Source organism: Platichthys flesus, chromosome 20 (genome assembly GCF_949316205.1).
Source record: "Platichthys flesus chromosome 20, fPlaFle2.1, whole genome shotgun sequence".
Lineage (NCBI taxonomy): Eukaryota > Metazoa > Chordata > Actinopteri > Pleuronectiformes > Pleuronectidae > Platichthys > Platichthys flesus.
Window position 1 is genome coordinate 4,719,693 of NC_084964.1, and position 16,961 is coordinate 4,736,653.

Here is a 16,961-nt window from a genome sequence, read left to right on the forward strand (position 1 = left end):
GAAAAGAGAGGTGTCCTTGGGCCACTGTTCCGCTCGTGAGACTGATGCGCTTTACTAGATGGGGCAGGATGATTGACATATCAATAGGCGCAGAGGTGGATTAAATGGCCTCAATCAATATTCAGATTTGTCTCACTCACACCTTTTGCCTGAAGCGAATTGAGCACACCTTGTCAAGTGTTGTCGGCTGTTGTGCTCCAGGCTTTGCGGCACTGCTGCTGCTGAGGCAGGAAATCCTTTGGTAAAAGAAATCACCTTTTTTAATTCATAGTAATTGAAAAAAGGCCAAAAGCTCAACAAAGTGGAAATTGTAGAAAAAAAATCATATAGGGCATGAAAAGTCCCCAATGTCTTATCCCAGTAGAGAGGAGGATAATATACATTGAAATCTTTTGTCTTTTCTTCCCTATTTAACCGGGAGGTCAGAGAAGACGGGAAAAACGTAGCTTCCAATGAATATGTCAGGGCTGGAACTCAGCTCTCTCTGTCTTTTGTAGGAACACATTTCTATTCATGAAGCCAATCCTCCGTAGTCATGACACTGCATACTTATGTTTCTTTTGTAAAACTCCAGCAAAATGGTAATTAAATTGCAACTGTGGGCTTCTGTCCCCTATACAGACTTAAAGAAGCCTTTATCTACCCAAATGACTGACAGTTGATTATGAAAAACCCAGCATTTCTTTTTTCCCTCTCTCCTGCGTGAAGTCAGTCCACCCACACCTTCTTTTGTGCGCACCATTGTTATGGCTCCATTGTTAATGAGTTGAGAATTAACCGGCTGTAATGACTGGAGACTGGAGCCCCTGGTGAGCCTGATTGTGCTGTTGAATGGGGAGATGTGGAAGTGACGTATGGACAGACGGACGTGCGCACTGTGTGCAGGTATCTGTGTGTGCTGCTCGCTAGCCGGGAAAAATACTGGCGCTGTCAGAACTGGGGGGGTCATTTTCAGGACATTCACGCCCCAGTGCTCGTTGCTGCTGTGCAACCCCGACATCAGGTGTCTTCCTGTGGCCATTCATCTACTTTAGGGGATTGGTTTTATTGTGATTTTTGGTTTCGAGCAGACGTCCGCTGCTGAAGCTGTGGCCTCGGTCACCTGGGGGCGCCGCACAAACTAATCCATTAAATTCAGAATGAGTGCTATTAGCTCATGTGAAGACATTTCCTTGGTATTTAATCATTGCAGATATGAATTCATTTATTCTCCTTTTTTCCTTTCTGCATCATGTTGGCCATTAATAAATATTAAAGACACATTCAAAAGACACGATTTTTTTTATCATTTATAACCTTTTCATTTATTAATACATTTTCGTAAAGTCTGTCCACACTCAGATGCCGGCTGCTAGCTCTCATTCTTCTGTTTCTGTTTCCAGTTAACAAACCAAGACTTTAAAAGTAATTGGACATTGTCATCCTGGGAAAAGAAAAAAAAAATGGATCAGTTTCACATTATAACATAAAACATGCAGTGTTATAACTCATTGTTAAAACATACAACTTTTCAGGTTATAATGTAAAATGTATCATGTAATAAAGTGATCATTTAGCATTATAACGTGATAGTTATAATTTAATATAAATTATTTTCCCACTGTACTAGCAAAACACAAACGAATACCTTGCACTAGACATCGGAGGTGAGGGGAGATATATGCTATAACCTCTGCTTATTCAGAGGTTCGCCTTCATTACATGTTGTGGCTTGGTAACTGGCGAGTTAGCCACTGCCTAGCCTACAATGAGGATTACATTGTTAGGAGAAGAGCTAAAGGGTGTGTGAACACTGCAGCTTTACTCTAAACAGCCTCTGGAGAGCTGCATGTAGTGGTGGCAGGTTACATTATCTGTCGGTCGTCAGGACAGTAAATACATCCAGCAATGGGCTCCGTAAATCTAGAGTTTCTAGCCCCTTTTCCACTGGACAAGAAACCCACTAACACACTCCACATCTGGCTTTGGTCTGCAATGTGAATTGATACAATCGACATTCACTCAGCAGTGATGGAAACGTGACATCCAGGTGAACACGATCATCCCGTCTTTATTTAGTCTGTATGCTGACATGGCACCTGCTGGGTTTGGAAGGGCATTGAACCTCTCACCGTTGGCTCGTACACGGCCATAAAGGTTTGTGAACCTATTGATTTTTTACATGTAGGGAAAGAACGTGCAACAGCAATTTCTTCCTCGTGTCATGCAAGACGCAAGACAGCAAGGGTAGAGAGCCACTCAGTTTCCCGGCGCATTTGTGGCATTGAATATGACTCGTCTACGGAAAAGCAAATCCCACAACTGCCAATATGAAAGGACTCAATACATTATAAATTTGTGTGTAAAATAGGTTGTTGTGTGCTCCTGTGTATCTTAAATACAGAGGATGTGCTATGTGGGTGTGGTGGCTTTAGAGGAAGGACTCCGGCTGATAATTCGAAAGTAATGTAGTGACGAAAACAGAAATACTTCTGCTGTAAGTAACCGACCAGACAATGTCCGTGTCAAATTATATTTTATTCATGTCCCCACCACTGGGATGCTTCACTGAGAAGCCTCAGGGTTGAGGCAAAGGTCAGGTTGGTCCCTTTGCAACATCCCTAACAGGTCAAGAAAAGTTAGCTGTACATCAGTGCTTAGTGAAAAAAGACTATTAAGTACAGTGCAGTATATAAACTGGATTTCGGAGGCCTTTTTCTGCCTTCTTCTTCTTCTCCTCTTCTTCTCTTCTTCTCTGTCCTGCAGCATAATTCTCTATAATGAGCTTGTGGACAAGAGATGAGATATGATTCTTGGAATTAAAACAGCATTTTCTGCTTTGATCATCCAGCAGTGTGTGAAGCGCAGAAATAAGACTCCCCCCCGTCTTTATCGAATCTTTGCTCTCACTCTCCCTCTCTTAATCTTTCCCTTGCTCGCTCACCCTGCTCTATCTGAGCTTGGGGTATTGCTGTATGAGATGGAGAGTTAATGAAGAAAGTGTTTGTTTTTTCCTTTGGCCCCTGCAAGAACACTGGTAAACTCTCGCAACTTTGTGCTCTGCTTTTGTTAATCGCGTCACGATCGGCTTTCATGCTTTTACAATCTCAACCCCTGAGCCAGTTAAGCATAAATATTTAACGGCATTTTTTTCCTTGCCCCTGAGAACGTCTTGAACAATGGCATATGCTGCTAAACAAATGGATCAGAATTACGTTTTGCTCTTAAATTTGGATGAACAGCTTTCTCTTTTTGTTCCTTTTCATTACACACCACCTTATTTTACACCACTTACAGGCAAAGCGGCAGTCACACACACCCTCGCTCTCACGCACACAGACTCACACGTAGCCTTGTCTTCATGAACTGCGAGTGAGATGCAACATTGTCAAAAAGCCATTTAAGATGCTATCATCTAATATGGAGGCTGACGTGGGCTGGTGCTGGCAGCGTCGTTATGTAAGCAACTTTCTCAGGGACTGATCGCAATCCAACACACGCAGCAGGGGAGCTGTGATGTGTGTGCGTGTGTGTTTGTATTTGTGTGTGCATCGGGTGAGGGTTGCGAAACAAATCGCACATTCAGCACGCTACATTATATTGCACCCAGTGTTTTGCCACAGGTACAGAAAGATTCACTCCTTTGTGCCAATTTGCTAATATGCTAATGCACCGTGATTAGCGAAGCAAGGAAGTGAGAGCGTCTTCGCTCAGTGAGGTGTTGATTTATAGAGATCATAATCCTGGGTGGCGGATGAGGCAGATATGCACATTTAAAAAAAATCTAAACTTTGAATTCTATATTCAAAGGCCAAATTAGAACAGACTTAGATGTTTTTTGTGTGAATCTTATTACAAAACTGAAGTCCTACACACACCGAAAGGGTCCTCTCCATGAAGGCCTGTATGAACAACACAGTGGGAGATGGTGGATCAAATACACAGTCATACAGCACATGATAGTATGAGGCTTCAGCAGCCTGTGTAACTATCTTTTTTGTCAGAAGTTCCATCTTTGAGTTACCGTAGACAGTCGGTTACTTCTTCACTGTTTCACACTGGATGGGTGTTGGCAGTAAACTTACAAGCGACTATAACAGATGGAGAGAAGTGAAGGAAGCTAAGACTGCTGGGACTAATGTTGGGAGAGAAGAAACAAACTGAGGTTGTAAATAAGAATGATTATCTACATCATTATAAGTTAGTCTAGAGTGAACTGTTCATTAATTGGGAATTTAACCATTTGTCATGAGTTTTGACTAACCTCAAGGTTTGTTAAAATCCTGATTAACTAACTGCTTGTTCCACAGCAGCACCAGACAAGATTCCAGATAACAAGTCAAACTGAGGATTTAATTAAAAAACAGGGGATTATATTCAATTAAAATGTTGCATTTCTGTTACCTTGCCACACCAAGGACGCCACCTCTTGCGTTTGCGTTGAACGCAGCCGAATCATTCATTTTGGACATAATTAGTAGAGATACTCACTCTTTGACGTCTTTTAAGTGATGTTCCTGCATCACAGAAATCAACAGGGTTACCACGTCTGAAACACTTTTTATCTCATTTGTTGAAGTCAATACATAAAGTAAAAGAAAAAAAGACTCTTACCCTTGAAGGACTGTAATAAACACAACCAATCATTTCATGACAGTAACTGACCTTCCCTTGCTCTCACGGTGCACGAGTGACAATAGACACAAGTAAGAGTAAGTCACAGACAATGGGCTTATTTAGTTGCCAGTCAGTGCAGGTTCATGTGTTTTATGGACATATGTTTATTCGTTTGGAGGGGGTTGGATATATTGGTTGCATATTTCAAAGTGTACCCTGTCCTTGCTAGCTTTTTCAAGGATTACCAACCCCAGCTTTAAAGAATCGACAAAATTAGTCCCAAGCAGTAAGGTGGAAGTGTCCTTGAAGTCATGATTACACCAGTCCAGGCTTCCTGCTTTTCCAATATTTGAGCTGAGAGCGAGTAGAACAGTGAAGCATACTAACAGCCGCTTCGCATGCTACACTTAAATCTCAGAACTTGCAAACCACAATATACAATTTTCGCTAATGAATAAATGATCAATCCTTTTGCATGTGGTTTCTGTTCCGAGGCTCATGAACTGCGTGCTTCAGCACCGCTAGCAAACATTGTTCAAAAGAAAGTATATACGCTACAAAGTGTGGCTGTATGGAGAACAAAAGTATGCTAAGTCTTGCAGTCATAAAAAAACATTTAACTATAATGAAACATAGATCAAAGTATGGCAGAAGCCTCTGGAGTCAGTATTACAATTACATCGCCTCGACATCGCTGAAATGCTCATTATTATCAATGAAAGTTACATCTATGAATGGTGAATGGAGCTTTAGTAAAAGTGGGTTAATCTCCCAGTATTTTGTAAAATATGTGCTGCTCAATATATATATAAATATATATATATATAGAACAAGACCAAATTACTTCTTACAAAAGGGTTAACTGAGTTTTTCTGGCTGAATATGTTTCTTGAACAACCTCTTGCCTTGGCTCCTTGTATATTGTGAAAGCATGACACGTTCATTGATTTCAGGAGATAGAGCTGCTGATACGTCAAGGCCAGCTGGGGTGAGGGTGGCCGGAGCCCTTTCAGAGCGAGTTTCCTTTGGGCTGAGAATCTGAGCAAACATTGTGAAGTGCTGCGGGTTGTCTTTCCCCTCGGTGGTGCTGCGCCCGGAAAGTCAGGAGCACATGTGACTCCATGTAGTTGCAGCAGTTGACTGTAAAAACACGGCCCTGTTCCAGTTAGGAGTAAAACCAAGGCTGTTTACTGCTGAGCTGCCAACTACACTTATGCCATTTGTATCCCTGCTTTAAAAGTCTTGTTTTCATTCATTTCTTTCCTGCACTGACAAGTCAGTTTCGGATATTTTGATTTATCTCCTCTCGCCGCATCACGAGAAAATTGGGGTGTCAGAATAACTGACTGTTCTACATGACAACTCTGTGAAAAGAGTAGATTGTTTACTTGTGCCGTTTCGAGGGGGGGAAGTGCTGAATGTTCTCGCGGCGTGCAGGCTTCTGTTGACGAAAACACAGCACACATCATGAACACGCCGCGTAATGCTGAGTCATGAGGACTGTAACTAATAGTCGTGGATCAATGTCTCTTGTCACATTTTGCTTTCTAAATAACTGGGCAGGAACACTCGATAGAATGATGTGGGGAAATAACACAAAAAAGGATAATTTTGCAGCTCAAATAGCAGGGTCGCAAACAGAGGAATTACATCCACCAAACCAAAGAAAATACAGACGGATCAAAGCAGCTACATATTTTCACTTGGGTTCCCGGGGTCCAACACACCGTACACCACAGGAATATGTCTCCCTCATTACACCTCAACACAAAGGATGCAGGATTTGAAGGAGTGCACCCGCCGGAGGAAACTCTCCACAGTCATCAATACGGCAGCGTCCCATTACATGTCGATGGATTTATCAAGCCATTGATCAGATATCGGAATAACATTCAAGGTCATCTGGCAGGAATCTGCAGTACTTAACATAGCAGGGAGAGGTTAATGTCAGCTGCCTGTCCCCGTGTCTTCCAGGGTGCGCTGAGTTCGTATTTCATATGAGGTCAAAACAACCATCATAAATCTGAGGGCCTGTTATCATAAAGCTCCTGATCAATACCAGTGTATGAAAGCTCAATTGGTCAAACTGAAATTTCATTTGAGGTCTGTGAGTTTATGATAAAATCAAAGGACACAACCGTTGCTATTTTTTCTTTTTAATCATTGCATTTCCTTCTTTAGAAGACACTTCTGATACATGTTTGTTTTAATTAGGTTCATTATGCTCCTCACTAATTTGAATATGCATTATTTATGTCACCTACAGGCAGTTCTAAGCTGGTGTGTGTTATTTTCTTTTTTTTCTGGCTGAGCATTAGAGATATGCAAAGAGGTAAAATGAGAGACTAAAGCCGCACATGAAATACACAACACAATGTATGAAAAATAACAATTAATAATTAATAATGATTAAAAATACACACAAAACTTGCTGGAAGCAAATCAATTTAAATAGAATGGAACTTAGGCTATATGCTCTATGTAATTACTTTATAGTGTGTCTATATATATTTAGCTGAAGAGTGGCCCCTGAGGCCACACGTGGCAATTAAAGGCTCATTGTAGATGCATGTGTCACAGAAGCACTGATAGGTCAGCAAACGGACTCATTAAATCTGATCTCAGACATGCACTTAACTCTGCAGCTCCTCCGTATTTTCTCCAGAGGAAGTGCATGTGTCAACGCGATTGTCCGAGTGAGACGTTTGCAGTGTCTGCGTTCCACCTGGCCTCCTAGTACAAAGTCCCAAGAAATCCAGGAGAAGACGATGTGTGAACACAGCAGGAGATCTTCCACTGGATTCACCGCGACACAGTTGGGGGGGTTGATGACGCCTCTAACACACGACAGATGCACTAATGAAAAAAAGAAAAAACTAAACGCCTGAATAACACAGAGGATTTTGCTGTGTTGTGCATGTGTGAAAGACAAACTTTAAAGTCAGTAGCCAATCCTCAGTTTTTTACCCTCAGAGAAAAGTAGTCACGATAATATCACAATAGTATCCATCTGACGTGAGCATACATAAGCGACGATACCAGAATACTGTAAACAAAACCCTTAGTGAGCTGAATACAGTGAGAGTGCATTCTCTTTCTTATGAATTCAACTTTTCAGCTGTGACCAGGGTTTGGTACAGACACCGACCAAATCACAATGCAGATTTCGGTGCCTTTCGCTTTGAACGGATATAGTTGCTTTCAGGGAACAAAACATAACCACACGTGTCAAGTTCCCATTACATTTAGCCCTGGTGGGGACACACTCTCTACATGGCTCTGGAAGCACGTTGCATAGAAGCTACCTCAAACTCAAGTCGACATGATAGCAAATTGCCCAAAATGGTCTAAAGTGTGTTTTTATTTCACGTGAAATGATTCCGACACCGGGACGTTCTCCAAATGTCTGAAAATAATCACGGTTAAAGGGAGGACCTCGACAAACTCAATGAAGTACCTGGCTACACACGCTCTGTGTTCGATTGTTGGAGCCATAATACTTTACTCTATCAAGCCCCGAAAGTGTTATCTAGTGTTAAATTAAAGTAGTTGAGTTTTGCACTTATTTATTTTATTTGTATATACTGTATATATATATATACTGTATATAAGTTGAATATCGTCTATTCTCTTATCGTCAACCCTATTTTAGTGCTTTTATTAATCTTTTGAAGTCTTGTTGTGATTATCAGTATGCACAACAGCGGGAGAGACTACACTACACTATGTTAATCCATAATGTGTTCCCTCGCTCTGCTGGTGCTCATGTTATGTGTACTTTAGCATTTCACTTCTAAGATTGGCTGTGTTTCTGTCGCAGGGGATTTCGTGTAAACCTCCTGGCTTTATCAGATCGCCTGTGTGGAAGAAAAAGAATCTGCAATTCATGCTCGCCAGTGTTTCTAAAGCAACAGCAACAGCAACACGCCCACCTCTTGATATTAATGCACTCCAAACTGTATAGGTTTATTTGCTCAGTGTGTTTCAGGTCAAAAGCAGTGCATATATCGCTCCGACCCACAACTGGGGGAATGCATCCCTGTAGCTGTGTGTTGCTGTGTGGGAGGCAGCAGCAATGAGGAGCTGATGTTAAATCAATAGTGATGGATCAAAGTGCGGCATGGCTGGAGCCCTGTGGTGTCAGGGTGCGGGGAACAACAGGGACTTTTTACACCTCCTCCCCTCTTCTCATTATCCTCTCCTCCTGTCCTCCTCTCTTCATCTTCAAATTCCAACTCCTCTGTCTTCCGCCACACTTGGTGGCATTTTATGTGCGCGGGCGTGTGTGTGTCTGTGACTGCGTGTGCACGAGGGGACAAAGAGAGGTTACTTGATGCTTTGAGTCATGTAGGCATCAGCCAGTAGATGGGAAGATAAAATGTAACACAATCGATATACGAGCACTAGAATTGGTCTCATTTCCAGCATCCTCCTGCCCTACATGTGTCCACATACCTGCCGCTGTAACACAAGGGAACTGGAGACATGTTGAATGATGTTTTTCATAAGATGTGATGCTATTGTACTGCTTTGTTGTCTATAGCTGCTGTCAAACACAAGAGCCTAAAAACCAAAAGGGATGTCGTGGATTTGACTTTTCAGCACCAAAGATGTACAGATTGTGTTTCATTGTTATTGTGTTTTTCTGTTATTTGACCGCACAAGGAGCACATTTTAACAAATAAATACTTGGTTGTGTTTTCTAGGAGAAAATCATTGGCCGGTCCGCTCCCAGAGTCACCATGGTAGGGATGGTTTGTCTTTGTTCATCGGTCAAAGCTGCCTCTAACCAATTGTACATGTCTGTATTATGAGCCCGTGAATGATTATAACAGTGCTGATCTGAAGTAAGATCTGTTGTGTTTAGAGGCAGCTTATACCTGCCGTGTTAAGTGTAGTGCAGTGCCTTCTTGTTGACCTCTGTCTATCTGTAAACCTAACCCCTGTATTTCCCCCTTGACAATTGTCCTTCCTGTCTGTATGATGGATACATGTGCTCAGCCTGGTTTGTGTGTGTGTGCTGGTTTTAGGGGTGTAACAGTACAATTATTCAATTTAGAAGAACAAAATTCTTGCTTGTGTGAGCAGATGTAACACTAACATAACAAATGTTAAGACCCTCATTACTAGTTGCCTAGAATAACTTTTTGGACTGATTTCTATGTAAAGAACTTGGTTGCAACATTTGCGCTGGCTCTCCAGTGTCTTGCCTCAATTTCAGACCCTTACAGCGCCAACAGTGTGAAATAAATATACAAGCTAGATGCAAATTCTGCAGTTAAATGAACAATACATCCTTTACCCCGACAATTGTGGAGAATACACATACTGTTACACCCCTTGTTCTGTTTTAATCAATGGTGTGTTCGTGTGGGCTTGCCGACAAGGAAACATTGTAAAGAGGACATTTCTATTGTACTCTTTTTGTTTTCAGTTAAAATCTATCACAAGAGTTTGGGACTAATTAATGGTAAAAAAAAACAAATAAAAAAACTAGGGCATAGTCGCTAAACAAGAATATTCTGTCCCTCTTGATGTTTGTTGCAGCTGGCCCACATTGCGTTTTCTTTTCATTGTGTTGTGCTTTAAAACTCAGATGGTCCCATTCCACTCCTCTGTTCTAATTCCTTTCCCCTTTGAAATGTATGTTTTGAACTGTTTCCCTGAAGCTGTTGCCTTGTGTCGTCAACTTTACTGAACTGAATGTCCTAATCCCTATGGTGTGCGTGGTCTTCGACTCTGTCCGTCTCAGTGGAGAGGAGGGCTGGTCTATAAAGGCACGGATAAAGGCAGTTTTGATGATGTTACTTCTTTTATTTTAAGAAGACATCAGATAAATCTGTGCTTATCCTTGCTTACGATATACGGACCCTCCTCTTCCCCCTCTACCTCTTCCTCGCCCTCGCCCTCCGCCTCCTCTCAGAGGAAGTCTGCTTTTCAACAGCCCGCAAATGGAGCCGGTCGGTATGTCAATCAACTGTTGAAAAATGGCTTTTGGAGAAATGGCTGTTGAGTAATGTTCCTATTATGTGACATCAGATGAAAATGCCATGCTGTTACACTGTTTGATTTTCAGGAAAGATTATTACCCTTAACCCCCATGAGTCACCTGGGCTTTCGAGCGAGTGAGATCAGACGAGCTCCATAGGAACCTCACGAAGCACTCCTTCAATAAAATGGATCTGTTATTGCCTTTTAACACACAGGGTCACACTAGTCCAGGGTGGGTTCACCGTCTATCACATTTCAAAATGAACTTGATATGAGGTTCATCTCCACCTCCTGCCCTTCCTCAGCCCTGCTGTGACTATAATGGGACATTTGTAAAGCTTGAGAAGCAGGGACATGTCAAGTAACTACTTGGCCTTTGGTGTCATGGGGGTGATTGTGAGTTATGAGATAAAGAGTGGTACTTACTGGCAGTGGGGAGAGAAAGTGCCTGGACTGGGATTTTATTGCACTTGCAACAACACAGGAACTTTGTAATGTGCTGCTCCACTGATTCTCATAACGGCGGTTATCTATAAATGCGTAATGAGTCTTTTTTTTCTTTCCACTGCTAGTTTCATCCGAAACATGTTAATTTGTTCTCACTTATTTGCAGACACTTGGAGCAATGCGGTGCCAAGTGCAACAATAGTGTGCTGGTTAGTTTCAGAAGTATGCAGTTGTGCCCATCAGAGCAGCTACGGGTGTGTTGATCTTAAAAGGAGCTGGGGTCGGGCGTATTAGAAACATCGATAGCTTACGGCCTGGCAAATCCCGCCTTTAATTGGAGTCTGTCAAAGTGCGAGTGAGGTTGGAATTTAAAGGGAATGGAAGATGACACTCTGATTGCTTTATTGCATTTAACACCTCAAACACCCATCATTTTATCAAGACACACGAAATATATGCCTGGTGCAGAGACCTTTTTTCTCTGTTGTGAAACCAACCAAGAGCAAGAGCATGGATTGTTAAGATAAAGATATAGGATAACTGAAAAGCTCAACAATCGAGCGCTACACTATATTTGCAGACTGCAGGCGGTCATAAAAGTAATTAAGAACACTATGTTATCAAGGTAAAAGTTTTATATAATCGTGATATTGGTTTGAAGTCCCAGCCCAGCCCAGCCCGACTGCCCAGTAATGTTGTTTCACCTGCAATAGCCGCAGTTATAAATACAGAGATCCCTTTATCCATCTGTCTATCTATCTATTTATCTATAGATTCTTCTTGCTCTCTTACAAATGTATTTAATGTGAATCTGTGCCGACATATTAAAGTTGGTACCCTTATTAGAAATACCCTCCCCAACATATCCCACAACATTGTACAACAATTATCTGATACAGTTCAAGGTCTCAGCAGATAATGCTCTAGTGGGGTTTTTCTCTCAGGGGTTGTTGATAGTGTTTCCCACAACAAAGTGCTGACACGTTTCCTGCACCTGGCGCTTCACCTGCAGAGGATTATCACCAGTCGCGCAGTTTCCCTCAGCTCTACAGACCCCTTTCCTGTCAGCCACAACATGGCAAAGAGAGAATATTAGCTGCTCGCTGGTGAATATAGTGGAGTGGTGCTGGAAGAGCCAGATAACAGAGAGTGAATATTGGACTTGCGGATTTCCTCAGAAACACAAAACTTTAAATGCACTGGTAATCATGTGCCGTGGCTGCGTTGCCAAGCACCTGCGTGTATGCACATTTTCTGCCTTCAAACACAGGAAATTAAAAAAGTGTCTCCTCTCGCTTGGTTTGGTGGGAAAGTGTGTGTATGTATAGCTGCAGCAGAATCAAACTTTGCTAATTACTCGTGAAGTCTATGAAGCAGATGGCGTGTGAAGTTTCCAATCCACTGGAGAAAGGGAAAATCTGACTTTGATTTAGTAATGCGAGATACCACTGATTCCTGATTTCCTGATTTCCAATCCTTCAGAAAACCCAGGCGGGTATTGTTTTAACCAATAGTTTGTGCAGCAGCTTGATGTGCTCAGAAAAAGAGAAATAGGCTATAACCATTTCAAATTACAGCTCTCTGTATGTGGAACGCCTGCCAATGCGGTGGGAGTCAGCGACTGAAGTCTATCTCGCCCCAGCAGCACATTTTCTCCTCCGTCTCTTCAGCCCGCCGCTGCATAACCTCATCACATTCTGAATTGTGATTAAATCTCAGCTGCTTACTGAGGTTGGTGCTGTTGCCACAGCACCTCGCAGCTCTCCCACGCAACACATCACACGGAACGCTGTCGCTGTCCGAAGACCTGAAAGGGTTTCCACACATGACTGCGTCTGCGGTCAGCCATCATCAATGTCAACACTGTTCAGTAGCTTATGCATTTTTAGTGCCGTAGTTCATAAATCACAGGCGGAAGGAGAAGTAGTCCCGATCAACCAGGTATTAGTTATACTACATCATGTTTATAATGTGGTTACTTTCCACTGTGTCCCTGTTGAAATATACCTCGAATTACTGAGATTAGATATTGATCTTTTAATATGAGAATCGATCTTAGAACAGAAACGTTTGGGATCAGAAGCACCAATATTTCAGTATCGACCTAAACACCAGCACTTTGATTTGACTGGTGCTCATTTAATTAAGTGTCCTCCTCCCCTGCAATGGTTCAATGGCTCCTACCAGGAGAAGTATTGCCTTTTGGTCACAACTTTGGCTTAATGTTCACATAATAGCAGTAGATTGAAATGTGGGTCTACTAACAAAGTTGCAGTTGAATCTAGCATCACTGCACCACATCTCCAGCACTCACAGGACCCTGCCTCCACATGGACCACAGGGTTGTTCTCTCTATGATATTTGATGGATTGTTGACTTTATCGCCACCTACTGGCCCGTCCTCCTTGTTTGAGCGTTTGTAGTTGTTTTGTAAACCTAAGTTCGCATGGACAAAGGGTACAATATCTATGTGTATGTATCTATCACAGTAGTGGACAAGGCACAAAACAACTGCATTTAGGTTTTAAACATTTTGTGGTATTGATGGCGACACAGTGGCTGATGGAAATACATGCCATCCTCTCCCAGGGATACATGTGACCTAAGGACCTTGAGAAGAACCGTGCTGAAATAAACACAGATCTCACATTCGGTTCTCATCTGGAGAACCGAATGTGAGATCCTTTTTTGTCTTTCAGTTGCATGTTGCCTGGTGTTAACTCTGAGTAGTTTCTTTTCTATTTTCACAGCATATTCAAACTTAAATTAATTTATGTTTGCAAGTATGGAGCTTTGGTTTTATTATTTATTAATACCAAGCATTCAAACATTTGTTTTGCATCCGTTAGGCTAACACATATTGCTTGTCAAATGTGTTCCCAAAGCAAATTTTTCAATTAGATTTTGCTTTATTATTATTGCCACAGTTAAACACCGAAGCTGTGTCTCAATTTGGGCGCCACATCCTTCGCAGGATGAATTTGCCTCACAGCCACACGATTAGACTGTTCCAATTTACAGGCTCCTTCAAATGCTGTCGACAAATGTGTTCTGTGTTTGGGGTGGATTTGGATAAGAGGTGGGATCCATGAATCTTTTTACATTTTTAACAATGCGGGACAGGGCGTTTCCTTATTCGTTAATCTTATTGTCAGACAGTAATTCAAGGTTCAGTGTGTAGAATTTAGTGACATCTAGTGGTGAAGTTGCAAGTTGCAGCTGAATACCCCTAACCTCACCGTCCCCTTCCAAACATAAATGAAAGCCTTCAGTTGTCAGCTCAGAAGATTCTTACTTTATCCAGTTTGGACTACAGTAAAAAACCTGGCGGCCTCCGTAGACAGGACCCGCTCCAGATGTAGCTATAAAGCATTTATATATAAAAGGCTCAATCTAGGGTAAATAAAACCACATTTCCTATAAATTAGATGAGACACACAAGTGAAAACATCACTAGAATTATATTATTTAAAATGTTTTGCCATAAATCCCGTTGGTCCTTTAAGTCGTTTTCGGGGGTGAATCCATGTTATATTTTAAGTCGCAGAGTGAGCATATAGAAGTTATAATTAGCAGAGCTAGAAGTGCTATAAATACAACTTAGCATTATCACCAGTGCCGAATTGGGTCACAGTTAATCCTCCTGCTCTACCATTGAAATCAATGAGGAGGTGGGAGCTACTCTGTCCAGGGCCCTGAAGCTTTGTCCCCTGCTAACCGAGTGAAGTGGGGCTATTATGGCAGTTAACATTTAGCGATTAAATGTGAACACTCTTTGTCAGTTTTTAAATGTCAAACCTGAGGTGGCTTCCCTCTCCTTCCGCTTTCTTTTACCGTGACAGGAGGGCAGGGACGTGTTGCTCTAGTAGCTCCACTTGGCAGAGCTAATGGGAGAGCGGGGCTGTTGGTTTTAGAGAGGGATGTCGTGAGGAGAGCGGCGCACAGAGCTTAGGACGGGTCTCTAATAGATCAGCGGGGGGGGGGGGGGGGGGGGGTGGAGATCGGCGGTTGGAGGGGAGAAAGGATGGCATGTGATCACTGGCCCATGGTGTTGTTTTGTTCCTTTTTTCTCCCCCCAGTGCCACTCCATCTCCCCCCCGTTCAGACTTCCACTTCTCTTATCTGCTTTTAGACTCGGTTATCCTGTATCCACTGTATACTGTCTGCCCCCCTCCTCCCCCTCCTCCGTGTTGTTACTGAGATACCAGGCCTTAAGGGTTTCCATTAGCTTGTGCCCGTCTGTCTTTATAGTCCGTGTTTTGTAGGCTGTCTGTGTCCCCCACGATTTCTACCATATACTTACAGTTTGCACTTTCAGAAAAGGTTTCTTGCTTTCAGAGGCTTTTTCACGTCTGGTGCATGAGGCATAATCTGCTGCAGGATTTCAGCTTTTTAAAAGTCTGAATAGGATGCTCCATTTTAGCATCATGCCTAAAATTTGACAGAATGGAAACATAAGTGTAAGTATGCTTAGAGTTGTGTTATAGCATAAAACCCCTTTTCCTCTTAGATTTTAAAATTGGGCTGAGGTTGGGAAATTGAGCAATTTTGCCTTGAGATGGTGTCAGATGATATGTCATACAACCAGTTTGTGTCAATCATGCTCTGGCCTTTGGTAACGGAAGGTAAAGTGAGAGGGGCCAAGAGAATCTTCCAAAAGATATTGCCTCATTTTGTGAGGCAATATCTGGGATCACAAGATGGGATCACAAGATGATTTCCAGAAATCAACAAAATTGAAAAGCAATTAGAAATAGCGTATTTCACTCATAATTCTCACATAAGATAAAACATTTCAAAAATCCTTTGTACGCTTTGACCAACTCTCAGGATGATAGGGGTGGAAAGTCTATGGCACCTATTTAGTTTTCAGGGGCTGAACGGTTTGCAAAGCAATTCTGTAACTAATAGTAATAAATGTAAATAATAGCATTTATGAACATGGTGGAAATTTTGTCATAACTCATCATTATACAGTAAAGAAATATTATTACATGGCTTTGATTAGTAAAACATTGTGGTTATGGTAAATAAGGTTTGATAAAAGTCTGGTTCACTCGAAGCCCAGTCTCTTTCACATGTTTGACTTTCCACTCCCGGTTTCACAACCTCTTCAGTCTTAGGTTTCATCTTGCTATATAAGCAGGCACTACTTGATGCACTGGCACTGAACATAACTCATAAGCTGCATAACTGACTACATAATTCCTTGAGATACAGGTTAGGAGAGGGAGAACCTGTCCTGAATAAAAAGGAACCCATCTGTTATCTCTGCAAGCAGCTATGACCCATAGTTACTTTTTATTTAAGTATAACTTCCGGCAGCCATTGTAATTACGACCCCAAAGGAGGTAGTTAAAGGGGATGGGATGAGTTGACAAAAGGCAGGACTGAGACAGGACAGGCCACAGTTTATTACCCTTTAAATACCACCAGCAACTGTTTATTTTATCCATGACTGTTCCTCGACTTGAACTACATGATTATTACTATAAACATACTAATGAATGACCTTTCAACATAAGTAACTAACTACTTAAATCCAGACAACAATCTCAACCATAACCATATGCAAATAGATTTATATCCAACCAAACCTTGACCATTCCACAAGCTTATTGACTGGCATTTTTATAGTTTTTATGTAAATGAGTGTTTCAGCTTTTTTATCTGTTTAGTTTTATTGTATTGCTGAGTATCATCTTGCTTTTCTATAATTTGCCCTTCACACTTATATTCACTTTTGCGCAGCACATGGTTTCGAAAGGCACTATAGAAATAAAGTTTATAATTAGTATTATTAATGTTATTAATAATTGTTACAAAGGTCCACCAACAATGAGCTTCACGTCTATTGTAACCATGTCGACAAAGGTCCAGTATGCCTGCAGCGGTAGGGGAATTATTTCCAAGAGTTTAGGGCTGTG

At 41.8% G+C, this 16,961-nt stretch overlaps 1 protein-coding gene across 3 annotated transcripts in view; it reads left to right on the top strand.

The window, feature by feature from the left end:
• The window catches only part of LOC133976052 (protein shisa-6), a 68,616-nt gene that overhangs the window by 36,506 nt on the left and 15,149 nt on the right, over window positions 1-16,961 (top strand). For 2 of the 3 annotated variants that reach the window (XM_062414137.1, XM_062414135.1), the window contains exon 4: window positions 9,303-9,341. The exons of the other annotated variant lie outside the window; for it this stretch is intronic. In XM_062414137.1, the coding sequence (XP_062270121.1) occupies window positions 9,303-9,341 (39 nt within the window). The remainder of the gene's footprint in view (window positions 1-9,302; window positions 9,342-16,961) is intronic. 3 annotated transcript variants of the gene reach the window in all.